Source organism: Camellia sinensis, chromosome 9 (assembly GCF_055761805.1).
Source record: "Camellia sinensis isolate YWXY chromosome 9, ASM5576180v1, whole genome shotgun sequence".
NCBI lineage: Eukaryota > Viridiplantae > Streptophyta > Magnoliopsida > Ericales > Theaceae > Camellia > Camellia sinensis.
In genome coordinates this window covers 120,040,423-120,066,126 of record NC_138969.1, presented here as the reverse complement: position 1 = coordinate 120,066,126, position 25,704 = coordinate 120,040,423, and the positions used below count along the sequence as shown (strand labels likewise).

The window sequence follows — 25,704 nt, the reverse complement described above, 5'->3', positions numbered from 1 at the left end:
TTTCGCAGCTGTGCTACCATCAGTAGTAGCATTTGAACTGCGAGCAACATTCCTCTTCAAAGGCTCATTATCTTTTGCAATGATCCCTTGTCTGATGGCATCCTCGATTTGAACCCCCATTCCATGAAGGTCTGGAAAGGTAAACAGTGGTAGTACGATCATTTTCTACAATAACATGCCATGTAAATTCCGAACAATCATCCTGATCTGATCTTTGTCGGAAGGCCTTGTAGTCATCGTTGAGGCCTTTGCTCTCCATCTCATCACGAATTCTGAAAAATCCTCATTTGGTTCTTGGCGGGTGACTTCGAGATCACGAGTTGTGACCTCGATCTGTGTGTTGTAGGAGTATTGAGCAATAAAGGCCTCAGCCAACTCTTCCCAGTTCCATTTCACGGAGTCCTCCAATTTCGCATACCAGATTGCGGCTATCCCAGACATGGTTCGGCCAAAGAGAGACAATTTCTGAGCTGTGGTCAAACCCATTGGCCTCAAGATATCAGAAAACAGGTGGAGGTGCACCCTTGGGTCTCCAGAGCCGTCAAAGCGGTCGATATGCGGCATTTTAAATCTGTCCGGCAGTGTCACAGCTGCGTCGGTATACCCATCCTCGATGTCTGGGATGGACTTTACTCTCTGAGATTTCTTGAACATCTTTTCAAGCTTGCTCAACTTCAACGCTGTAGGGTCTATCTCGAACTCAAAGGGAGAGTTCGGTAGGTTGATTGGTGCTTTAGACAGCTGGGGTGGGATTAGGGGCAGAGCCGGCCCTGTTGGAATGTCCGTATCTTCCTGGACATTTGTTGTCTCCTCGGGTGTAGGAACTCCTGGTAGGGGAGGGGCTTGGTGCAAAGCAGATGCTCCGGTTTGCTGTTGCAGCCTGGCAATTAACTCTGCCTGTTGGGCCACTACTTCTGCTTGACATGGAGCCACTTCTTCCTGGCGGGCAGCATCCTGTTGCATAGCCTGCACGGTTTCTTGGAGCTGACGCATCATGTCCTCCATATTAACTGAAAACTGCAGATTTTACTAGACAGGTTTGTATTCCCTCTCTGAAGTGGAAGCAGATATCTCAGCCCCAACTGCGCACAGGTGAGGTGGATAATGATCGCTGAGCTAGACACTGTTGAACTGGTGATCTGTGCCTGACTGGCCTTTTTAACCTGCCTCTGGCGAAGGAACACTGATTTGCCCTTGAACTGAATCTCTGACTTGACAAAGTCTATCAATACAAGTCCGGTGTACCCAGGGGATATTGGAACCTTCTGAAGCTATGATTCCAAGACTACCTAGCAAAAGAGAAAACAGGCAGCATCTCAGCCCATTTTTGTCAAAACAGATATGAGCGTAGCTGAATGACCGTGCTCTCTACCAAATTCTGCTCAAAAGTCTGCCTGTAAACTCATACCCTCAGGTAAACCTGATTCCCAAATACTGATTCTCGCAGGCCTGATACCCAGACTTGCAAACTGTTACATGCATTCCTGTAGGGACACACCCTAAAAGCACGTGTTTGTCATCACCAAAGTTGCCTCGGCTCGGGAACTTGGGTACGATTGGGGAAGGTCACTTCGTGAGCACCCCCGCTCGCCCGATCAAAGATCGGGCTTTACTAACCATGATATCTAGTTTTGAAAACATTATGCGTTCTTATTCCAGTTAGTAGCCTAGATTTACAATGTGATGCGCACAGCATACAAATATAGACTGGATCACCTAAATTGGAACAAAACATTTCATTTTGGTTTTTTGAAAGCGGTTTGCTACTCGCAAGTAGGCTTGAAATTCATATTTTGCCACCCTCGGATAGGCTTAGAAAAGATGATTTTGCCACCATCTAGTGGGCTTAAAACTCACAGTCAATGCATTATTCCAATTCAAATAACCCAACCTTCACCCACAGGCATTCGGGCAGTTATATCATATAAGCAAATAGCCTCATGGTAAAGCATGCTATCATGGCAGTCACTCACACGCGTGCAAGAATGCTAAAGTATAACCACTTACCGAGTACTCGAAGCCAAAACAGAAGCTAATTAGAAATCCATGCATGGTCTTAACTATACAGAAATGCCTAATGCAACACATGCAAAATGCAACTAAGATAGGCTCGGCTATTCTAAAGATGGCATGTGAAATGCTACAACTAATGAGTATTCAACTCGGAATTCAAATACAAATGCAGTTAGTATGATGCGCCGAGCCCGGTGCATGCAAAATAGATGAATGAATGCAAACATGCTATCATGCTGTATGTTAATTGAAACATGCCCTAATCCTACCATCATAAGCTGGTAAATAAAAAGGAGAAAGACGTGGGGTTGGAAGACATACATCACACGCACGCACACTTATTACAATTGTGCCCTCGCTCGGAGGGTCCGAATAAATAATTTACAGTCCGAATAAATAGTACAGCCTGAATAAATACAAAATCCTAATTAATTAACAAATTAATCTAGGAAAGCAGGTAAATTAGCATGCAAATCCATGGACCGTCTCAGCTTTATTCCAAATGATGAATGATGCATGCTTGAGTTGCCTTGCGCAGAAATCCATTACGATGCCCCAGTTTGCCTCTGTTTGCAATTGTTCTTGGAATATTGCGCAACGCTCCAGAAAGCCGCTGATTTCTGATTTACTGCAACAGAGAGCAACAAAGGGGCATGGCAAAGTATTTTCGCATATGTATGCATGACTACTCTTCAGGGAGTGTAGTCCTCGATCCTCGTGCCACCAATCATACATATCGATGCATGATGGCCGAGGAGTCGAATTGCACGACTCAATATGAAATGAATGCACATGAAAACATAACAAGACCTAAACTCCATCATGGGTAATCCGGAGTGTCGGCGACAGGGAATTGAGACACGTTCCGTCACTCGGAGTACGAAACGTACCTCGTTTCCCGTGCTTGGGCTAACTCCTATCCCAAACACGATGCAAATGAGATGGCATACACAATGCAATTAACATACAACCTAGCATACGCAATTCTATGAAATGGCATACACAATGCTCGATGTGACATGGCATACACAATGCTCTAACATACAATCTAGCATACACAATGTTATGGACCGAAATGACACACACAATGCACGATGGACCTACACCAACATGAATGGACCTCAGCCACACTCACATCAGTGGCCATTAGCTGAAAATGAGACAACCGAAATGTGTGCACACATGCACGAATACCAAGGACCGAACCTAAGGCATCAAATGCCACTCTACCAAAGCATGGCAAGGGATGAAAGATGGCATACAAACATGCAATTTCCAGCACTAAAATATGATAAACAATGGTCCCGAATTATGCAAACACGGCACACTATGCAAGCTAGGGGGCCCGAGTACCGAAACTAGTGAAGTGCGTTACCCTAGAGGTATCCAAAGCAATGCACAAATGAAAAAACCAACCCCAAATAGACCCTAGGCAGGTCTGAAATAGTGGGAAATTGGCCTAAAATGATGGCTCGGAATGCAACGAAATGGAGCTCATTCAATGGTCGGTAAATAAGGCATACAAGCCCGACTCTCAAATGCATTTAAAGAGATGAAAACATGGCAATATGGCATTCAAACCAGCTCTGAAATATGATGAAAAATGACCTCAAAACATGAACACACCTCAGCACATCCATGCAATGGACCTCAAAACTCAAAGTTAAGCATGGGTATTGAACTACAAGCATGCAAAACAAACATCATTCGACCATGAGGCCTAAAAATAGAGCTAGGATAGTCCAAAATAAGCACATTATCAGTTTATGACATGGCCAAAAAGTGCTAACATCAAGGGTCCACAAAGCATGCAAAGAAAACTAGTGAACCTTTAGTTGTTCTACAACTATATGAAGCATATGAAGGCTCACCCAACCAACCAAAAACATAAGCATTTCATGCCAAAATATGCCCAAATACCCACTGAAACTTAGTCAATGCATGCGAAAATGAGGGGCTCCTTTAGAAGGCCAAGCAAGGAGGTATTCTATACGTATATGATAGGTAAACAAAAGGGCAAAACCACCTCTTGAAATGAGTTATGACAGCCCTAAAAACCACCAAATAGGCCCTGAAATCAGTCTGGGAAACATGCAAAGAAAGGTCCCTTTGAAAGGCCTTGAATGAGATTGCTCTACACATGCATCATAGACATAAAATATGACAAAATGAGCTCTTGACAGAGCTTAGGCAGACCTTAAAACCCACAAAATGAGGCCTGAAACATGACTTCAATGCATGCAAAATAGAGTCCCTTTGGAATGCCAACAATGCTAGTAAAGAGAATGAGGGGTGAGAGGGTCACCCCTCTATAATTTTGGAGCTCAAAAACACATCAAGGCCACTGAAAATCCACTGGATTTTAGTGGCTAAGAGGCCAAGACAAGGCCAATGCAAATGCTCACATGCATGGCTCAAAGCATGGGGAAATGAAGCATGCAAGGGAGAAGATGACTCCAAACAGAAAAGAGTCCTTAAACAAACATGTTTAGAATATCAAAACAAGACTTTTCTAGTTTATGTCGAAGTCCAAAAATGCTTGCAAGTAAGGGTAAGCTAGGATGGAAAAATAGCCCTAAAAGAGAGATGAAGCATACAAGGGGGTAGATGACCCCCAACAGAAAAATTCTCTTAAACAAACATGAAGAGGAGCCCAAAATAAGACTATTTTCAGTTTACACCAATACTTGAAAATGCTTGCAAGTATAGCTAATAGATGAAGCAAGATAATGACCAAAAAGAGGGAATAGGAGTGTTACCCTTGTAACCAATGACTCCAGCGGCTTTTGAGGCCAAAAACTCAAATCTTAGGACCTCTCAAGGCCTTCCAAGAAGCTTAGGTTGGTATTGGAGAGGCTAGGCTAAGAGATGTAGTGTAAATATGCAAGAAAAATGGACTTTTGAGCACAAAAGAGAGAGATAGAGAGGGGTGTATGTATATCTCTTAACCAAAAAACTTGAACCCTTGCAATGGAAGAAGAGGCCTCTATTTATAGAAGAGAGGGGCTAAAGCTTCTCAAAGAAGCTTTAAAACTAGGTTAAACATCCTCCATACACGTGTATGGAGGATGCAGCAAATGGCAAACAGCTGGCACAGTTGGAATACACTTACTGAGACAAAGCTGGCCGACCAATTAAAAAGGTCCAAGGTGGTCGGCCGACCACTTGGCCTGGTTGGCCGACCAGGGGTCAGAAGGTTCAAGCCCCAAAGCTAGTCATCCATGAAGCCCTTGAAGTTAGCTTTCCAATGCCGCAAACCTTGCATTAAAATTCCTCCTGTGCAAAACGTTATGCCAGTTTTGGTGAAGCCGCGCAGATTCGGTCCAAACGGACGTCAACCAACCATATCTCCCCCACCCGGATTTTTCCTTAGGATATTCTTGAGTGAAAAATTAATCCCTGGAAGTAATCTTTCCAACGGCGCTAACCTCGCATAAAAATTCCTCCTGTCCAAAGAGTTATGCCCGTTTCGGTGAAACCGCGCAGATGTTTTCTGTCCTTCCTAGATTCATGCTGAACCACTTTTGACCAAACAACGCTGGTCGCCTACCTGATTTTCTCATTTTCCATGTGGTTACATTGAAGCCCCAGAAGTTAGCTTTCCAATGGCGCCAACCTCGCATCAAAATTCCTCCTGTGCAAAGAGTTATGCCCGTTTTGGTGAAGCCACGCAGATTTAGTCCTACCCGGATTCATGCCGAACTTCTCCCAAACTAGTTTTCCTTTCTCTTCTCCTTTTTTCTTCAACTCCAAACCCCTAGACAAGGTGTTTTGAAAGATTTTTCAAATATTTCATCTCTCTTTCATTCATTTCCACTTTGTCCTTGCTCGGTTTACCGAAAAGCGCAATATTTGACAAAATGCGAGCCTCAGAACATCGTAAAAACTTTATTTCAAAAACGTTTTGAAAGAGAGGGTTTTAAAGTCTAAAATCTTTTGATCAAGATTGTTTTAGTCCAAAAAGGGGTATGAAGTTGAGATTTGACTCTCCTCTTGCCGAAGAAATCGACCCTTTGCACTGCACAACTTCCAAAACCATCAGTCGCGTCCGAGTCTTAAAGGCGGTCAAAAATGGGGTGTCTACAGCAACTTTCAACCTATAAATTCACCTCTTTTTCACTATTTGGAAAGAGGAGAGGGTTTACCAATGCATAGAGACACTTTTCTTCAATCTAAAAGCCATTTGGGACCTTCAAATTTTCTCTCTCTATACTTACACCTATAGATACACCAATGGAGCTTAAAGCTTGAAGCTACTTTCTTTTGGGAATTCAAGTCTAACCCTAGAAGCTTGCGAGTGCTTGGAAGAGAGTTTGCTAATCAAGAAGCCTTTCTTCATCACTTGAAGCAAGTTCTTCAGCTTTCTTTGCACATTTTCTTCCATTGTCTCTCTTGCCAAACACTTTGAAATTCTAAATTTATTTGTTGAATATGTGATTGAGCCTTGTGGATAGTGGAAAGGATTAGCCACTCCTCCATAGGATTAATTGGATGTTTGAATTCTAGATTTTCTTACACGTTATCTCTCATTTTCTGACCTTCGAAACACTCTATTTTTTTATTTTCTTTGGTAATTTAGATTAGTTTTGTACTTGTATAGAGGGTTCTAGTCCTGCCCTATGTTTTGTTTTTATAATCCTCTTATTTTCTTTCATTTTCTGTCACTTTCTCACCAATTTTCTCATCATCCAAACAAGTTTAATTCTCATGATTCAATCCATGTTCACATTGTAATGAGCATTTGGGTTGTTTTGTGATATTAATTTGGTGACCCATGGGTCTAAATTGGTGGGTAGAGACTCATAGATTCTATTTTCTTTCACTTTCTTTTACTTTCCCTAATTTTCTCCCTACTTTCTTGGAAGCCAAACATAGCTTCCACCTAGAAGTGATTTGTTATCTACTCTTCTCCATCTATTCTTAACATGGATTTCGGTATTTATTTGTCCTTTTTCATTAGAGATGATGTAGATTCATATTCACATTTTTGTTTTGCTGCTTGTGTTGTTTCATTTCATTTGATTTTCTTTTATGATCATCCTGGATCTTCTATATTCTTGATGATTATGGGAAACCATCATCTCATCTATTCTATGGTGAGAATGGTGGATTTAGTTTGTTTTCATCTCTTATTTTTCGTTACTTGATTGCTTCTACCTCTTCCTTGATTATCTTCATGATAGGGGGAGTAGATTTTGTTTTCTTCATCATTTGCTACTATTTTTCTCATCTTGTGGTGATTGAGAATGAGATTCTCTATCATGTTCATTATGAAGCTTCCATGGCAAAAGTGGGTTCAATTCTCTTATTATTCATGATGATTGAGGATGAATTCATCATGTCTAGCTTCTAATGGTATTTTAAGGGAATTATTGCTTCTCTCTTTCATTCCTATGCTTGAGAAGCATTTTGGCTTATTTTCTTTGTATTATTTTGCTTCTTAATTTATATTGCATGGTAGCTTTTCCATTTTTTATTTTATGGTTTTGTTAGTATAGTTAAATCATTCACGTTAGCTTTTATGTTGGTTTGTAGTGGCCTCCATTATCCGTATTGAGTAGTCTATTTTGTTTGTAGCTTTGATGTATATCTCCCTTATCTCTTTCTTTCTATCTTTTTCATTTAGAGCTTTCTTTATCTTGGCATCATGTTTTCTTCATTTCATCATGTTTGCATGCATAAGGCTTGACTCATTTTATCTCTCATTTTGTTTTTTCTTATGCGATTATGTGCACTACCCCATGGCTTCAGATGGTTCATATATCACATGTTAGTAGCCAAGTCTTTAGTTGTATTTTTTTTTTAATTTTTTTTATGTGTGTTGCATTAGTTTCTTTACATCTAGGATCATGCATATTTTCCTAACCCTTTTTGGTTCAACTAGTGCGGATAAGTACTAAGTAAGCTTATCTTTGCTTCCCCGATTGTGTACATTTTTCTTACTATGTCTAGCACTCTTGCTATCACAACCTGAACTCGTCTCTAGAGGTCTAGGTCATGACCGACCAATAATCTTAGATTACCTTTGGCCTCAAAGACAAATACAAATCATTTAATAAATTATGAGACTTAGCGGAAGCATTAACAAAATGTAAACAAGTCCATTGAGCGATTCTTATATGACAAACTTCATAAGAAACTTACAACTCATTCCATAATAATATTCGCAATAACTTCAAACTTCAACTTCATACATATAAACAAGTTTTTCAAATAACAAAAACAAAAGACTAAACAAAAGGGTTCGACAAAAGCTTGACTCCGCTAGAGACCAAACAACACCCCATCACAGAGGCACTTCACGATCGGTTTCTCAAAAGGGTGGACTTTTGGAAGTAACTTTAAGCTTGACAATCCACATGCTCACCTATATATATATATATATATATATATAAGGAAGAGGGGTAAGCTAGAGCCTAGTGAGTAATACCAAAATAAAGAGGTTAATGAATGAAGTCCATCATAATATAAAACATGTCTTACATTTCCAAATGAATCATATATCGAATTCAACAAAGCAGTTGCCATATCAAAATCCATTATCAAAACATCATACGTGGTAGTAACGAAAGGGCCAAAGGCCTAAGTCAAAGGGACTATCAAGGTCTAGCAAAAAGACCATAAATGTCTATTGAAGGGACCATAAATGTCTAACGAAGGGACCACCTAGGTCTAACATCAGAGATCTCTGTAAATCCAATAATCAAAGGGCCATGTGTAGACACCCTATTTTTGACCGACCTTAAGACTCAGACGTCAGCAACTGAGCGCTCGGTGATGTTGCATACTGAGCTCGTTCTGAGGTAGCAAAGTCTCGGCTGAGAGCCTTGCCTCCGGGCTTCAGAATCTTTTCGTGCCTTGCCTCGATTTGCGAACCAAGTCCTGTTTTCTCTGTTTTCTCTTCCTAAAGGGAGGGAGAGGTCTCATAGACCATCTCTCAGTGGCCGTAGGCTACATTTCGTGGTCGTAGGCCATTTTTTTTTCCTGTTTGGAGACCAGTTTCCGGAGCCGTCGGCCGTGTGCCTCAGTTCGGGACCGCTTAACTACCTCTATTTGCTTCGATTTTTGGCACACACCTTGTTTCCTCTCCTTAGAGGGACACTGTGGCCCGGGAGACCACCTTCGTGGTCGCACGACACTTTCAATGCTTAATAGTCAGTTTTTGGGGCCCCCGGCTGCTCGTTTTGGCCCCCGAACCTTCATTTCGCATCGGTGTGGGTTCATTTTTGGCATGGACCCTAGTTTCATTGTTAGGAAGGTGGTAATAGGATGGGAGACCACATTTTCTTCTTGGAGACCACCTTTCCCCGGTTGGCCAGTTTTTCTTGACATGTAAGTGGTTTCTCTCACTTTTGAGCCACAATTTCTAATCTCCCATATTACCATTGAGTTGCATTCACCTGGGAGACCACCAATATGGGTTGGCCGACAACCTTTCAAGCTTGACCCTTTTGAACCTGGTCGGTCGACCAGGGGGAGTGGTCGGCCGACCACCTGAACTAGTCGGCCAGCAATCTACTTTTTTGCCTCTCTAAGTATGTTCCAGCTGTGCCAGTTGGGAGGCATTTGGTGCATCCTCTATACACGTGTATGGAGGATGTTTGACCTAGCCTTAAAGCTTCTTGGAGAAGCTTTAGCCTCTCCTCTCTATAAAGGAAGCCCTCCCTCTCCATTGCAAGGGTTCTAAAATTGCTGGAGCAAAAACCATACATCTCTCTTTGTCTCTCCCTTTAAGCTTCAAAGAGCGAAGTCCTTGCCCTCCTTTGCACACCACCTCACAACCTAACCTCTCCATCATCCATCTAAGCACCTTGGAGCTTATTTTCAGAGGCTAAGGAGTTGTTGTTTTGGTCCAGAAGTTGCTGGAGTTATTGGCTACAAGGGTAACACTCTTATTCCCTTTTTGGTCCTTATTTTGCTTCTTATCTTAGCTATATTTGCAAGCATATTTAGGCTTTGTTATAAACTGAAAAAGTCTTGTTTTGAGCTTCTAAACATGTTTGTTTAAGGCCATTTTTCTGTTGGGGGTCATCTACCCCCCTGCACCCTTCATTTCCTCTTGTTTTGAGCTATGCATTAGAGCATTTGTGTTGGCCTTGGTTTGGCCTTTTATCCACTGAAATCCAGTAAATTTTCAATGGCTAACATGTGTTTTTGAGCCTCAAAATCAGAGAGGGGTGACCCTCTCACCCCTTGTTTTGTTTACTAGCTTTGTTGGCCTTACCAAGGAGCCCATATTTGCACACTTCTTGAGCATGTTTCAGGCCATTATTTGTGAGTTTTATGACCTGCATGACCTCTATCCAGAGGTGGTTTTTCCATTTTAAGTGTCTATCTTCCATGTGTAGAGTAACCCTCTTCGTAGCCTTTCAAAGGAGCACCTCATTCTAGCATGTGTTGATTGAGTTCCAGTGGTTTTTTGGTCATATTTTGGCATTCTATGTTTCTATTTTTGGCTGGTTTGGTGGCCCCTCATGTGCTTCATATACATGTAGTGTAAACCATGCTTACTAGCCTATGTTGCATGTTGTTTTGGCCCTTCATGTTAGCACTTTTTGGCCATGCCTTAAATTGATTTTGTGCGTATTTTGGACTGCCTTAACTCTGTTTTTGGGTCTCATGGTCAAATGATGCTTGTTTTGCATACTTGTAGTTCAATATCCATGCCTAGCTTTGAGATTTGAGGTCTGTTGCATGCATATACTGAGGTATTTTCATGCTTTGGGGCCATTGCACATCATATTTCAGAGCTTATATGCATGCCATATTCCCATGATTTCCACTCTTTAAGTGCATTAGAGAGTCGGGCTTGTATGCCTCATTTACCGACCATTGCATGGGCTTCATTTGAATGCATTCTGAGCCATCATTTTAGACCAATTTCCCACTATCTTGGACCTGCCTAGGGTCTATTTGGGGTTGGTTTTTTCATTTGTGCATTGCTTTGTGTACCTCTAGTGTAATGCACTTCACTAGTTTCGGTATTCGGGCCATTTAGCATGCATCGTGTGAAGTGTTTGCATGATTCGGGACCATTGTGTATCATATTTGAGAGCTGGATCATGTGCCATTCTATGCCATATTTCATCCTTTGCCATGCTTTGTTAGAGTTGCATGTTGTGCCTTAGGATCGGTCCTTTGCATCCGTGCATGTTTGCATGTATTTCGGTTGTCTCATTTCCATCATATGGCCACTGATGTGAGTGTGGCTGAGGTCCACTCATATTGGTGTAAGTCCATCTTGCATTTGTATATGCCATTTAGTTCATGTGCGCATGATAGTCTTCGTAAGTGCATTGTGTATGCCATGTTATGTCACGTGGATTGTGTATACCATTTTAGCCCATAGCATTGTGTATGCTAGGTTGCATGTTAGTCACATTGTGTATCCCATCTCATTACTTTGTGTTTGGAGTAGGGTTTAGTTCAAACACGGGAAACGAGAGACGTTTCGTACTCCAAGTGACGAAACGTGCCTCGATTCTCGATCGCCGACACTCTTGACTGTCCGTGATAAAGTTGTTGGCTTTACTTGCTTATATGTGCATTCATTTCATATCGAGTCATGCAATTCGACTTCTTGGCCATTATGCATCAAGATGCGTGATTTGTGACACGAGGGTCGAAGACTACACTCTCTTGAGCTTGTGCAAGGACGGAGAGAGTGGTCATGCACACATTTTTTGAAAATACATTGCCTTTTCTCTCTCTTGCCTTTATTGCAGAAAAACCAGAAACCAGAGGTGGAAACTGGTCGGCCGACCAGATTTTCTGGCAGGTCGACCACCCTCTTTGGTCTCCACCACAAAGGGTGGTCGGCAGGTGGACTCCCATGCTAATAACTGGTCTGTGGCCTTCCTAAGGTGGAGTTTCAGCCTTCTAGAGCTTTGTGCAAGTTTCTGAGATCAATTGCAAACAAAGGCGAGGCAAGGCGTCGTGATGGAATTTCCTGACAAGTTGACCCGAGTATGTATGCATCCTTCATCATTTGAAACAGAGCTAAGGCAGTCCATTGCACGTAGCATAGCATGCTAGTTTACTTTGCTTACCTAATTCATTTGTTAAGTAATTCGTATTGTGTAATAATTCGTTATTTATTTTGGTTGTGTAATATTCTTTCAGACCCTCCGAGAGAGGGCCAATTGTTGTAATAAGTGTGCGTGTGTGTGATGTATGTCTTCCAACCCCACGCCTTTCTCCCTTTTATTTACCAGCTTATGATGGTTAGTTTAGGGCATGTTTCAATTAGTATACTTATGATAGCATGTTTGCATTCTTTCATCTGTCTTGCATGCACCGGGCTCGGCGCATCATACTAACTGCATTGTATTTCAATTCCGAGTTGAATACTTGTTAGTTGTAGCATTTCACATGCCATCTTTAGAATAGCCGAGCCTATTGTAGTTGCATTCCTGCATGTGTTGCATTAGGCATTTCAGCATAGTTAGGATCATGCATGGATTTCTAACATAGCTTATGTTTTGGCTTGGAGCACTCGGTAAGTGTTTATGCTTTAGCATCCTTGCATGTGTGTGAGTGACTGCCATGATAGCATGCTTACCATGAGGCTAATTGCTTATGTGATATACCTGCCAGAATGCTTGTGGGTGAAGGTTAGATTATCTGAATTGGAATAATGCATTGACTGTGAGTTTTTAAGCCCACTTGAGAGTGGCAAACCATCACGTTTTCTAAGCCCACTCGAGGGTGACAAATCCACGCTTAGCCTACTTGCGGGTAGCACCATCAAACCATTTTCAAAATAAACAAACATGAGATGTGTTATTCCAATTCAGGCAATCTAGTCTATACTTGTATGTTGTGCGCATCACGTAGTAAATCTAGGCTAATAACCGGAATAAGAGCACATAATGTTTTCAAAACTCAATATCATGGTTAGTAGAGACCGATCTTTGATCGGGCGAGCGGGGGTGCTCATGAAGTGACCTTCCCCAATCTTACCCAAGTTCCCGAGTCGAGGTAACTTTGGTAATGACGGACACGTGGCCTTAGGCAAATGAGTCAAGGTTTCCTAAATTTCTCAAAATAAAATATTTAGGTGGCGACTCTGTATCTAGCAAAGCAGTCCATGTTTGGCACTTCTTTCAAAAAAAATCTGTTTTCAAAAACGATTTGCCGGATTTGACTCTTTTATGATTCATCGGTCTTGCATTGCACTCTGCGAGATTAGATACAGGACCGTGACATTTGAGTCCTAAACTGTAGTGAGCCCAAATGAACAAAACGGGATTTCCCTCCCGAGACGTTCGGGGACGTCTACACCATGGTATTGTATCTCCTAAGCAAGGGTCTCACTAAAGGATGCCATAAATACATTTCAAAAGGGACATTCATTCATTTATATAAACATAAGATTTCAAAATATCATTCATGTAACAATTTTCAAACACATTTTGAACATATCTTTATAGAGATATTACTCACGGTGGGCTTGAACAGATGTTAGGCTTCCGGTGACCAACCTCTATGAAACACATACAAACACACATTGAAACACAATGTCCAAACAAATAGTATATCTTAATTCAATTTCCTTAAATGAGTTTTCAACTTATTCATTGTTTAATGAAGCCTAAACAATGCCCAAGAATGCCTAAAAGAACATGGAAGTAAAAATATACACATGAAGTTGTTTTTCAAAAGATGCTGAAAACAGGGTGTTCCCTTGAGCGCACATTTGGTCGCTCAAGTGATCTGGTCAGTCTGCAAAAGTTTTAGATGCTCGAAATCTAGGCTCGACGATTACTCGAGCCTAATCAACTCTTAACCATACAACCCGATAAGAAACATCTATCCCATATTGTTTCTTCAACTTCTTTTTAACTTCAATGGGATTTGTTAACGAATTATCACTAATGTCATTATGCATAATATAAAAAACAAGTCTAGAACCAACCATTTTGTTACAAGATCTACGAGCAACAACAACACATGTATGCACATTATCCAACTTCATAATAAAAAAAATATTAGTATTCATCAACATCCTTTCATGCACAAACCACTTACAACCCATAGACGACTTCATCTTACATTCATCAGTTACTCTTGTTGCATCATTCTTTAAGTAATTCACTGCAAAACCATACTCAACTACATACTTAGCCAAAGCAACGTGGAACGCTGGTTTTGGATAAAAACTAGGCAATAAACTACCAACATCATCATAATCATCAACCAAAGAGCTCTCGTGAACTACAAAATCAATCCTAGAAGAATTATCATCAACCCTCACAATTCTCCTATCACCCACAACAACATCAACAACACGAGAACCACCAGAAGTTACCATTGACAGTATATGTCCCAAATCAATATCACTTTCAACAATACAATTAGAATATCCAGGAATAGACAAAAACAAACAAAAGTTACCAACAGTCAACTTCTTCCACTTTGCACATATTTTCTCAACAACTTCATCATAACTACAACCATCACTAATGTTAACAACATTATAAGACTTACTGCATTTACACATTAACATGAAACACCCATCCATATTATAACTCAAAAACTAGTAAAGAATCAATCACAAATTCCAAACAGCAAAAATATACAGTTACAACATATCAGATTCAAAACTTTAAAATTCACAATGTCAAACTACAATTCACAGCACATTACACTACACAACAAAAAAAAAAAAAGTCAAAAAATCAAAAACATAACACTATCACATACAAAATCACAAAATAAGCATCGAACAAACAACTTTTATCACAAAATAGAGAACTATAACAAAATTGACGAACAAAAAAAAGAGATCACGCAAATTTGTTTATCTATTGATATACATACGTATTTGTATCGAGAGATCGAGAAATAGAGAGAGAGAGAGAGAGAGAGAGCACAGAGATCACACAAACACAAATTGAGAGAGATCGTGTAGAGAAAGATCGAGATCGCAGAAAGAGGTTGAGATCCCGAAGAGAGAATCTCGAAATCTGGAAATTGATTTTCCATCTATATATATATATATATCAAATTAAAAGGGCAATACAATCATTTACAAAATAAGAATAAAAAAAAGGGACTTTCGGATACAAAAACGTGCAAAATTGTGGACCTATTGGATTATAAAAAATGTAGTAGGATTAGAAGAGAAATAGATCTCTTACATAGGACTGGAAGTAATTTTCCCTTGATTTTTTGGGTGTAAATAGGATCCCCCAAAATTTTTTGTCCATGTATTATTAATAGCCCGAAATTGAGGTCTAGGCCAATGTTCTTTAACTTCACAACCAAGTCAAGAGAATTGGCCTAACAAAATTTCGGGAGTTCAAATTAAATTACAAAATATATTGGTTAAAGTTTGTAAATAAAAAAATTCTATCACTTAAACACAGTGCATTCTATTCCTTCCCAATCTGTAACTCTTACTGAAGCATTAGAAAAAAACGATGATAGAAAATAGTGACAAAGCAAACAGTGAGTTCAAATTCTAAGGCCGACAAAGCAATCAATGCGGTGATTTTTATGACAACGAGTCCTCTGCTTCTCACTCTCACACACACACTCTCTCTCTACTAAATCTATTTTTTGTGCCCTAATTATAGTTTTAAATTCACTGTTGTTATTTGATTTGAGAACTTTACTTATTAATCTAGTATCTTGGTTTTTATTTTTTTTTATTATTATTTTTTTAAAGAAAGTAATTAATTGCATTGTGTTTTTTTTGTTTGAGAACTTGCTTAATTTTTATTTGTGGCCTAAATCTAATTCCAATGGCCTAATTTTTTTAATCTAGTTTTGGAGAGATAATTTTGTTAATTTATTTTTAATTTAAATTTTGTCGTGCTTTTGTTTTGTTCAGATCATATATTCTCTTCATTTGTTCACAAATTATGTGGTGTTCTTTGGGTTGTGAGTTGCATTTATATCTTAGTTGCACGAAGCAAGGGTGGCAACAATAGCGGGGCAGAGGAGGAAGGGCATATAAAACTTTCTTAAGTTGGAAGCGTGCATATATTTATTTATTAAATATATAAAGATATTTTAATAATTATTTTTTTTCTACATAATTATAATATATATATATATATATATATGTGTGTGTGTGTGTGTGTGTGTGTATTAAAACATGAATAAATATTAGAGATTTATGTCAATAACAAATTGTCTTTATTAAGGATAAATAAATATTATATAAATAGAAACTATTAGAATAAGTTTGAGTTATTTTTCTTTTATTTCTATGATATTTTTGTGTTTGAAAGGCTTCTCTCTTAGTTGGGATTGAGATTCTTTCTCAACGGGAGCGAGTTTCTTACAAATTTCTTACTTGAAATGGTATTGATAACACAATTTTATTTATCAAAATTTAAAACCAGCTTAAATAAAATTTAAATTAATTTGATGTAATTCTCACAAAAGAGTTCTTTGGCTCTATTCAGAACTTCCCATGTGTGGACCGTGATATTAAATTTTGGGCCCAATATGATTTCTTTTAAAAACTTTGTTGCGCTCTTGAGTTGTTGTTGATTGGGCCTTTTTAGGCCTTTAAGTGATGTGCCAAGCCATTGATGTGCTTAAGCTTTGCTGTAGAAGTTCTCCACGGCATTTTTATGTTGTTTGCTGCTGAAAAGTATCCAAAATGGATTATACTATGAAGGTACCAAGCCACTGTATAGGTGTCACACCCTAATTTGGGAGCATGACCTGCTGAACTAACTTTTTTGTTTTTTGTTAATAAAACTGAGATTAAAAATACCACAAGAGATCATATACGATTAGTAATGCTCGAAAACATGGTTCAGTAAAAGAATGAGTTCTTGGCAAAGGCTATTTTTTGATTTTTTGGACTACAATTTACAAAAAGACAAAATAGGTTAAAATATTCAATAAGACAAAATATCGCATCAAATCCATAATCATTTCACTTTTTCTCTCACAAATATCACATCCAACTATAAAAAAATCCAACTATCTTCTCCAAACACAAAAATTTTAGCCTACGAAAATAGTCAAAAACTAAAATAATCTACTAAAATAGCAATTTCCCAAACGCCCACATTGTTTCCTCGATTTTTTTAGAAATAATCACAGTTTCTAAAGGTTAATATCACAATCAAAAGCCATGCTTGTATGTATGACATAAAAGATCTTGGCTTCACAGATCGCATTGATCTTTCTTGATTTTTGTAGTACAATTGTCAAATAAAATTAAATATTAAATTAGGACAAGCATAGGTTTTTATTAATTACAAAACATTTCATGTATAATTCTAGGTAAGTTTGTACACTAGACAGAAATCTAGAATTCAGACGGTAAGCCCACACAATTTCTAGAAATTATCATCGTAACTACAAAAAAATTATTCTGGGTAAATATCATATTAAATTTATTTAAATTCTTTATGTAGCTCCATATAAGCCCATTTTACATAAATGAGACAACAATATGAAAGATAAGAAAACTTAAAGTATCAAAAAAAAAAAGAAAGCATATTAAAGCCTAAGCGTATTTTATTTGAGATCATGGCGACATAAGATTAGCTTAGGAAAATTCTTAGAGTCGTGCCAGGCCATGAATATCATTTGGATAAGCATCAAATGCAGTTTGGGCATTGTATGCTCTTGCAGCCACAAACTCATTTACAGACTCTGTTGGATGAAATGCATCATAGAATGCGTACGTGCTTCTATTGCTGCATGGAACCCCATTGGGAACACAGAGTCCTGTGCTTGATGATACAATGCAGCATGGGACATTCGTAGCCGTAAGACCTGAAACAAATAAATCACTTTAATATACATTCTGCAATATAATTTATTGGGCAAATTATGCAGTTTCTCTTCTTTTTTCTTTTTGGTTTAATCATTGTAGTTTTCATCACACCAATTATATTTTAAAAAATTTCACATTTTGTCAATGATACAAATGATAACGGCGGTATGACCATTAACAAACTTGACTAAAATTAAAAGCAAAATGCTTCATTCACTCTCATCAAAGTGATTGAGAAGTTGAAGTTCAATTTGAAACTAACTTTTGAATGAACCATTTTACCTTTGAATAAAATTGACATAATGCAAAAAAATTAGAAGAAAAATTAATTCATGTGAAACTATGAAAATAAAAATAACAAAAGAAGCAAATTACATAGGCCACAAGTATGATGGCACTTTATAATTTGTTCTGATTCCATTATACATTTTTGAATAATTTGTTAGAAAACTGAACTTACCAGCAGTAAATGTTCCCCCTGATGTAATTCCGGAAACATTTACATAGGTGAATTTCGCATCAGTCATATCATTATTGAGATCATCAACAAGTGACTTAAGCTTGACATTAAAAAGTTGGACATCATTGTTAATCGTGTCTACACATGTGGATCCATTTGTGCCATATATAGCTATTTCAGCTGGAGTACAACCTATTAGACCAAGTCCCATGGTGACTATCTTATATCCTCCAACTTTATGCAATGTCTACATTCATAAAAAATAAAACTGTAAGAAATAAATTATAAAAATTTACAAAGTAATGTCACAAAATGGTATAAAACAAACCGATAATGTACAAGTTAATTCCTAAAAGAGAAGAATGTAGAAATTATAAAATACCAACCCTTAATTGTTGAGAGTATTGACGAATTAGGATTGTTGCATACTGATCTGGAGTATATAGGCTACTCGTGGGGTAATACTGTGGCAATAAGTAGTTGTTAATGTAATCATTACTCCCCATTCCAACTAAATATATGCACTTGCTTAGGTAATTTGTAGCTGCTCGTCGACTTCCTAGTAAGAGGGCAATTCTTGATATTGTGATTCGATGATGAAGTAGTTGTTGATTCATACTGATTCGAGCACCCTAAAAGAAACAAGAAAAATTAGAAAAATAATACAGTATATAATACTAGCGGATGATACACGCGATGCGTGTGCAATTCAAATAATTAATAATAAAAATAAATAATAAAGAATTTAATATCATAATATGTATATTACTTAAATGATAAGTATGTTAATGAAACCGAAAGTCTTGAATTTAAAACTTGTTTACGCTGTGTATAATAATTTTCTTTTATTTTAGCATATATAAAATTGCCACGTGACATGAGTAGAAGAAAGTTTTACTAAACCAATTTAGGCCTTTACTTAATAATAGTCTATTCTTTTATTTTAACATATATAAAGTTGTCACGTGGAATAAGGAGAAGAAAACTTTACCAAACCAATTTAGATCTTCAGGCTTAACTGAACCAATTTAGGCCTAAACTTAATAATAGTATAGATACCCAACATTTATCTAGAGCCAAACACCCCACTAAGTTAGACTCCACTTCAGATATCTAAACCCAACTCCAAACTTGATTGTAGGTGTGACCAAACACTACCTTTCAACTAAAAAAAAAGAAAAAAAAAAATTCAGATTTTTATTTCATTTTGTCTTCATTCTTCTCTCTATCTTTTTCTCATTTTCCCTTACTTTCATGGTAGCCAAACACCCCACCTTTACTCCACCCTTTCACCATCACCTCAACCCACCATCTCCACCACCGCTGACCATCTTACCTTGCCGAGAAAAGCTCCGATCGGCCACTCCTCTCTGTTCAAAAATAGCACAAAAGAAGTTCCAACTCTTGATTTTTCTTAACCTCTTGAAGGATCAAAGCTTGGGGTTTCTTTTCTTGAGGGATTAGAGGTTTTTAATTGGTAAGAATATCTCTCTAAAATGTTTAGTTTAATGTTTTATATTTTTAGAGTTTGAGATGGTGATTATTAAATTTATGGTGATTTAGTTTTAGTTATTGAGTTTTATACATTGGGAATTTTAATGTTAGGAAATTTATATGTTGAAATTGATTTGATAAATGGTGGGTTGGGTATCTCTATGATCTATAAAATGGTTTTGGAGGAATTTTATAAATTGTTGAAGTGGCTTTTCCTAAGTTGTTGGATTTATGAAAATATTGATTTTTGATCTTTATGGTTTAATTGGTGGTGGTATTGTGCACATAAATTGTTTAGATATTGTGCACATAAGGATTGTATAGGTGATTATTGTGCACAGGTGCTATAGTGCTTAAGGCTTGCCCTCTCGGTGGGGCTTGCCTTGTCGGGATTGAGTTATGACATATATTGAGATGCTTTATGATTTTATTTGATTTTTATATGGATTTAAAGTGTAGATAAATTGCACTTATACATATTGGATCCACTATAAAAATAATAAGAAATCACATAAAAGTGAAGTATTAAGTAAAATATTGCGATCAAAGTTAGCTCCAAGCTCCAAGCTCCTCTTTATTGATATTATGTATCTTATTTGCATGCTTTCATAAATAAAGATTTTCTTTGCCGTTCAAAAAAAAAAAAAAAGTAAAATATTGCGATGATATATAACAATGCTTAAAACAATTATTGTTTCTACATGAAAAATAATATTATTGTATGAATTTATTTAACCTCTTGCATGTATTCATGCTGTAAAAACCATATGTACATATTGACAACGCATCCACCATATTTAAAAAATATTGAGATAGTTGGCACTCACCGTAACACATGAAAAGCCATATAAGAAGTGAAGAGTTCTAATAAAATGTTTTGGATGATATAAAACAACTCTCTTCTTTGAATTATTAACACCACGACGTAAATGTAATTTTTGTATCTAATTCAATCCATTAACTAGCAATATCTGCATAATAAGGTAGGCTATGCTTACATGGTAATTTATTATCAGACGGTGATGTTGATGTGGTATTACTGTTGTAATGAAAAATTTTCGCCTTTGTAAGCGGTGATTTATGTTATATTTGACCATTAGTATATATTGCTTGTGTTATTCCTTTTTTAATTGAAAGTTTGAATTGTACACCTAATCTAAGTGGTGTACTTGTTAAAACAGTTTATAGATTATACATTATAGATTATGACTTTAATCAGAAGTTGTTAATCTGTTTGGTGTAGCTGTTGAGTTATACGTTTAAGTTGCTGAGTAGTGTTTGTTAAATAAGCTGTGAAATAATTTTTTCAATTAATTTTTATTTTTTGTTTGTCTACATTTCTCATAAAAAATAATAATAATAATCTATAGTCCATTTGAGTCTTTTTCTATTTTTTAAAAAAATAAAAAATAAAAAAATTTAAGAGCATAACCATAAATTAACATGTCCAGCTGATAATCAGAAGCAAGAGGTGAGCAGCTTCTCAGAATCAGCTTTTTTGAGTTAAAATAAGCTGTTAGAATCAGAAACTGTTTAAAATAAGTTTAACCAAACAGTCCAAAATAACTTTTTCGAAGCTAAAAGCCATAAGTTGGCTCTGAAAAGCTGAAACAAACACCCCAAAATCTGACAAAACCCTCATACATAGAGGTGGATTCTCACCAAAGTATTGTCCGGTGCACATAAAAGAGTTGTTTTTTTAACCAGGCACAACTTTCTTTTTTGAATAGTGAGGTTAGATTCCCTCACGCATAATAGTGTGTACAAAAGTACAAAGATGATTACCAATTGCATTCCAGTCTCATCGCGAATACCACCACCACCTGAAGCATAATTTACACCCATGAGAATGTCTCTGCCTCTAGCGGTTGCAAACGGTGGAATAAAATGATCAAAACCTAAACGTTGACCTGGAAGGTGAAGTATAGTTTATATGAGCACCATAATTATGTCCAAATAAAGATTGAATAATCTTATGATGGTAGTCTTATGTCCAACAAAAATTAGATGAACATCCAACTCTACCATCTTAAGATCATAACATTATTGTACGAAAAACTTGTTTTGTTGGCGTTTGAAAAAGTGTTTTGTGTAGATTTTGGACATGTAAGAAATGTTTAGACACAAATGCCATGGATAAAGAGTTATTCCTATGAGCAATGCCAACAAAAATACATTCAAGTCCAAAATCTTTGTTAATGTACACTAAACCTAACCCACTAACCTAACCCACTACATCCACCCCACTAAACCTAACACACTTACCATCTCCACTACCACCCACCACCTCCACTACCATCCACTACCACCACTCACTTACCTCACACCTCTTCTATATAATAGCTTGTAACATACAAATCAATACACAACAATCTTGTAATATAGACATCAATATATATCAATCAATAATATACATCAATTTATTTTACATGGTATCAGAGCTATAGGTTAAAGATCTTGGTGTTCTTCGCCTTCCGGCGGGCGACAACCTTGCCTTGACCGCCCGCCGGATCTCAACCAATTCAAACCTCCCTCTCCCTCTCGGCACCTCACTGCCACAGACACCACCGGTGCCGTACCTGTTCGGGGGGCTGGCGGCGATGCTGGGTCTCATTGCTTTCACCCTTCTCATCCTCGCTTGCTCCTACTGGAAGCTCTCAGGCTACCTCGACCGCGACAACGACGACGCCAACTCCGACGACAGAGACGTCGAGCTCGGCGCCGATGCCGATTCCGGGGAGAAACCTAAATTGGCGCCGCTCTTTGAAGAGAAATATCTGGTGATAATGGCCGGACAAGCCAAGCCAACGTTCTTGGCCACACCCATCTCCAGCAGAGCTTCCTCTTTCAGAAGCAACAGTTCTGCTTCTCAAATGCCCGATAATAAATCGGACAGTGGTGGTCGGACACTGATACACACACACAACTGAGAGCTACAGACACATACAACACAAAACACTCTCTCTCCCTCGGCTATCTTAATAGCTGGAGGTGTTTCAACAGTGACTCACCACCCACAGAATAGGATCTCAGCAATTCTGTCCGTAAATGGAAACTATAGCTCTAGTAGATCCAGTGAGCTAGAGTTAAAGCTTCTGGTGAACCTGGAGATAGCTTTGGTCCCACAGTAGGGCTCAATCCTGATGGAGAATCATCAATTGGGTTTTCTTTTAAAAGATAAGCACATCTTCTCTCTCTAAGAACACTCTCTCGGGTTTGGGATACACATGCACTCCACCCACTCCCTCTCTCTCTGGTCCCTTTTTCTCTCCCCCATACTCCCTTTAATCATATTCATCCTTTTTCTTAATTTATTGCACCACGTTCTTTCACACTTTTACACCCACCTTCCTTCACACTTTTCTTTTATTTAAATATATATATATATATTTTATTATAATATCTTTCCACTGCTCTTACTTTTATTTTATTTTCTTTTATTTTATTTTATTTTTCTATCTTTTCTTCTCTCTCCTAATTCAGAGGTTGCAGGACCGGCAGCCTTGCTCATCACATTTTTTATTTTCACATCACACACTTCAAGAATATGTATCATATGAGCTTATCAGATCTTTGACAGGTAAATTACCACTGACACAATGCCATCTCTCTTTTCCTCTGTTTCTTGATATTGATTATTGCAAGTTTCTATGTCCAAAAAAAAAAAAAAAAAAAAAAAAAAACAAACAAAAAAAAAAAAAAAAAAAAAAACAAATCACATCGATGTTTTTCATATGACCCATCCACATATATTTTTATCTATTTTCTTTCTCCATTGTTTTATTTTATTTTATTTTATTTTTATTAAACCAAACAACAACACAAAATAACACCACCCACATTCCACACACTTGTCATTTCTTCATGCCGGGATCAACCCCGGTCAAAAAAAAAAAACAAAAAAAAAAAAATAAATAAAAAAAACAAAAAATAAAAATAAAAACAGTAACAAAAAAAAAAAAAAAAAAAAAAAAACAACACAACCACCTCCACAATGGGATTTTTCCCTTCTCTACTCTGCCGCCGGTCTTTTCTTCTTGCCTCCACCATGGGCGGCCCTTGCCGGTGTTGCCTCCGTGTTTCCCACTCCACTGGGCATGACCACTATTTCTATCTTCACACCTATTTGAGTTTGAGGGGGGGTTATACCAGTATAATGTATAAGTCGCCCATGGCGCACTCCCTAAGTCACCCCCTTGGTGCACCACCACAATGTTCTACATCGGTCCGACATGACCCCGTAAACTGTCTTCTACAACGGTCCGACATGACCCCGTAAACTGTCCTGCTACAACGGTCCGACATGACCCCATAAACTGTCTTCTACAACGGTCTGACACGACCACACAGTGTCTGCTACAACGGTCCGACATGACCCCGTAAACTGTCCTGCTACATCGGTCCGACATGACCCCGTAAACTGTCTTCTACAACGGTCCGACATGACCCCGTAAACTGTCCTGCTACAACGGTCCGACATGACCCCATAAACTGTCTTCTACAACGGTCTGACACGACCACACAGTGTCTGCTACAACGGTCCGACATGACCCCGTAAACTGTCCTGCTACATCGGTCCGACATGACCCCGTAACTGTCTTCTACAACGGTCCGACATGACCCCATAAACTGTCCTGCTACAACGGTCCAACATGACCCCATAAACTGTCTTCTACATCGGTCTGACACGACCACACAGTGTCTGCTACAATGGTCCGACATGACCCCGTAAACTGTCTGCTGCAACGGTCCGACACGACCATACCGTGTCTCCTATCCTGTTTTGTTTTTTATTTATCAGTTTACTTTTCTGTTTTGTTACTCTCTTCAAACTCAAGTTGGTTAGTTCCTATCCTCCTTGAGTTTGAGGGGGGCTGTTAATGTACACTAAACCTAACCCACTAACCTAACCCACTACATCCACCCCACTAAACCTAACACACTTACCATCTCCACTACCACCCACCACCTCCACTACCATCCACTACCACCACTCACTTACCTCACACCTCTTCTATATAATAGCTTGTAACATACAAATCAATACACAACAATCTTGTAATATAGACATCAATATATATCAATCAATAATATACATCAATTTATTTTACAATCTTAATGATAATAATTATAGAGTAAGAAGAGACCAATGATGTCTGACATAGTTCGACCGTTGCAAAATCTTCCAGTAGGTCCATCAGAGAAATCAATACCATATGGCTGGTAATTGGCTTTTGCTATAGTTGAAAGGTAATTATTATTGCCATTATCGGCCAATGAATCTCCAAAGATAAATAAACAAGGCACCTCTGGTGTAGCATGAACTGAATGTTGCAAGTTTGCAACTAATGGTATTAGCGACACTATAAACCAAATCGTAAGATGAAGATCCATCGACAACGAAAGATAGAGAGAAAAATTATACGGTAATTCTACGATGTTAGGAGAAAACCAAAAGAAAATATATATAGCTATGAATGATACTGCAAGGAGGTCTAACAAGAAGTTGGTATGGAGTTCATTGAATGCCGTGCGAATTAACAATGGTTTGACTTGCATATTAAATTATGCAATGACCACTCTATAGTAGTGGCGACCCAATTATCCGTCGAGTCTCAACCGAAATCTCGAATGAAGGATTTAGAAATTTTAATTTTAATTTAAATAATCACTACTTAATTTCTTTTAAGAAGTTTTTTTTTTTTTAATTCAATTTTTCTTAATTTTCAACCGGCAAAATTACTAATTAAGTTTTGACAATGAAATATATGTAAGAGATTTTACAAGTGATAATATTTTTAATACAATTATTGATTACTTTTTATAATCAACTTCAGAGAGAAGAAATATTGATCGTTTTGAAAAATATTTGGCTTTTAAAAGTATCCGTATCAGTCTCAATAAATTTTGAGTCAAATTATAACAAAAAAGCTATATTTTGTTAGTTTAGCTAGCATTTTTTTATATACATATTTCATCAGACCCT

The 25,704-nt window shown here is 37.8% G+C and overlaps 1 protein-coding gene across 1 annotated transcript; it reads right to left on the bottom strand.

Moving 5' to 3' along the window:
- Nucleotides 1–17,351: 17,351 nt before the first annotated feature.
- LOC114310354 (GDSL esterase/lipase At1g29660) lies at nucleotides 17,352–25,168 on the bottom strand. Its single transcript, XM_082887533.1, has 5 exons — nucleotides 24,866–25,168; nucleotides 21,504–21,628; nucleotides 18,611–18,856; nucleotides 18,225–18,471; nucleotides 17,352–17,763 (listed from the first exon to the last, which is right to left on the bottom strand). Exons 1-5 carry the CDS (start codon nucleotides 25,110–25,112, stop codon nucleotides 17,546–17,548), a joined length of 1,083 nt encoding a protein of 360 aa, XP_082743659.1. The 5' UTR covers nucleotides 25,113–25,168; the 3' UTR covers nucleotides 17,352–17,545.
- Nucleotides 25,169–25,704: the final 536 nt, after the last annotated feature.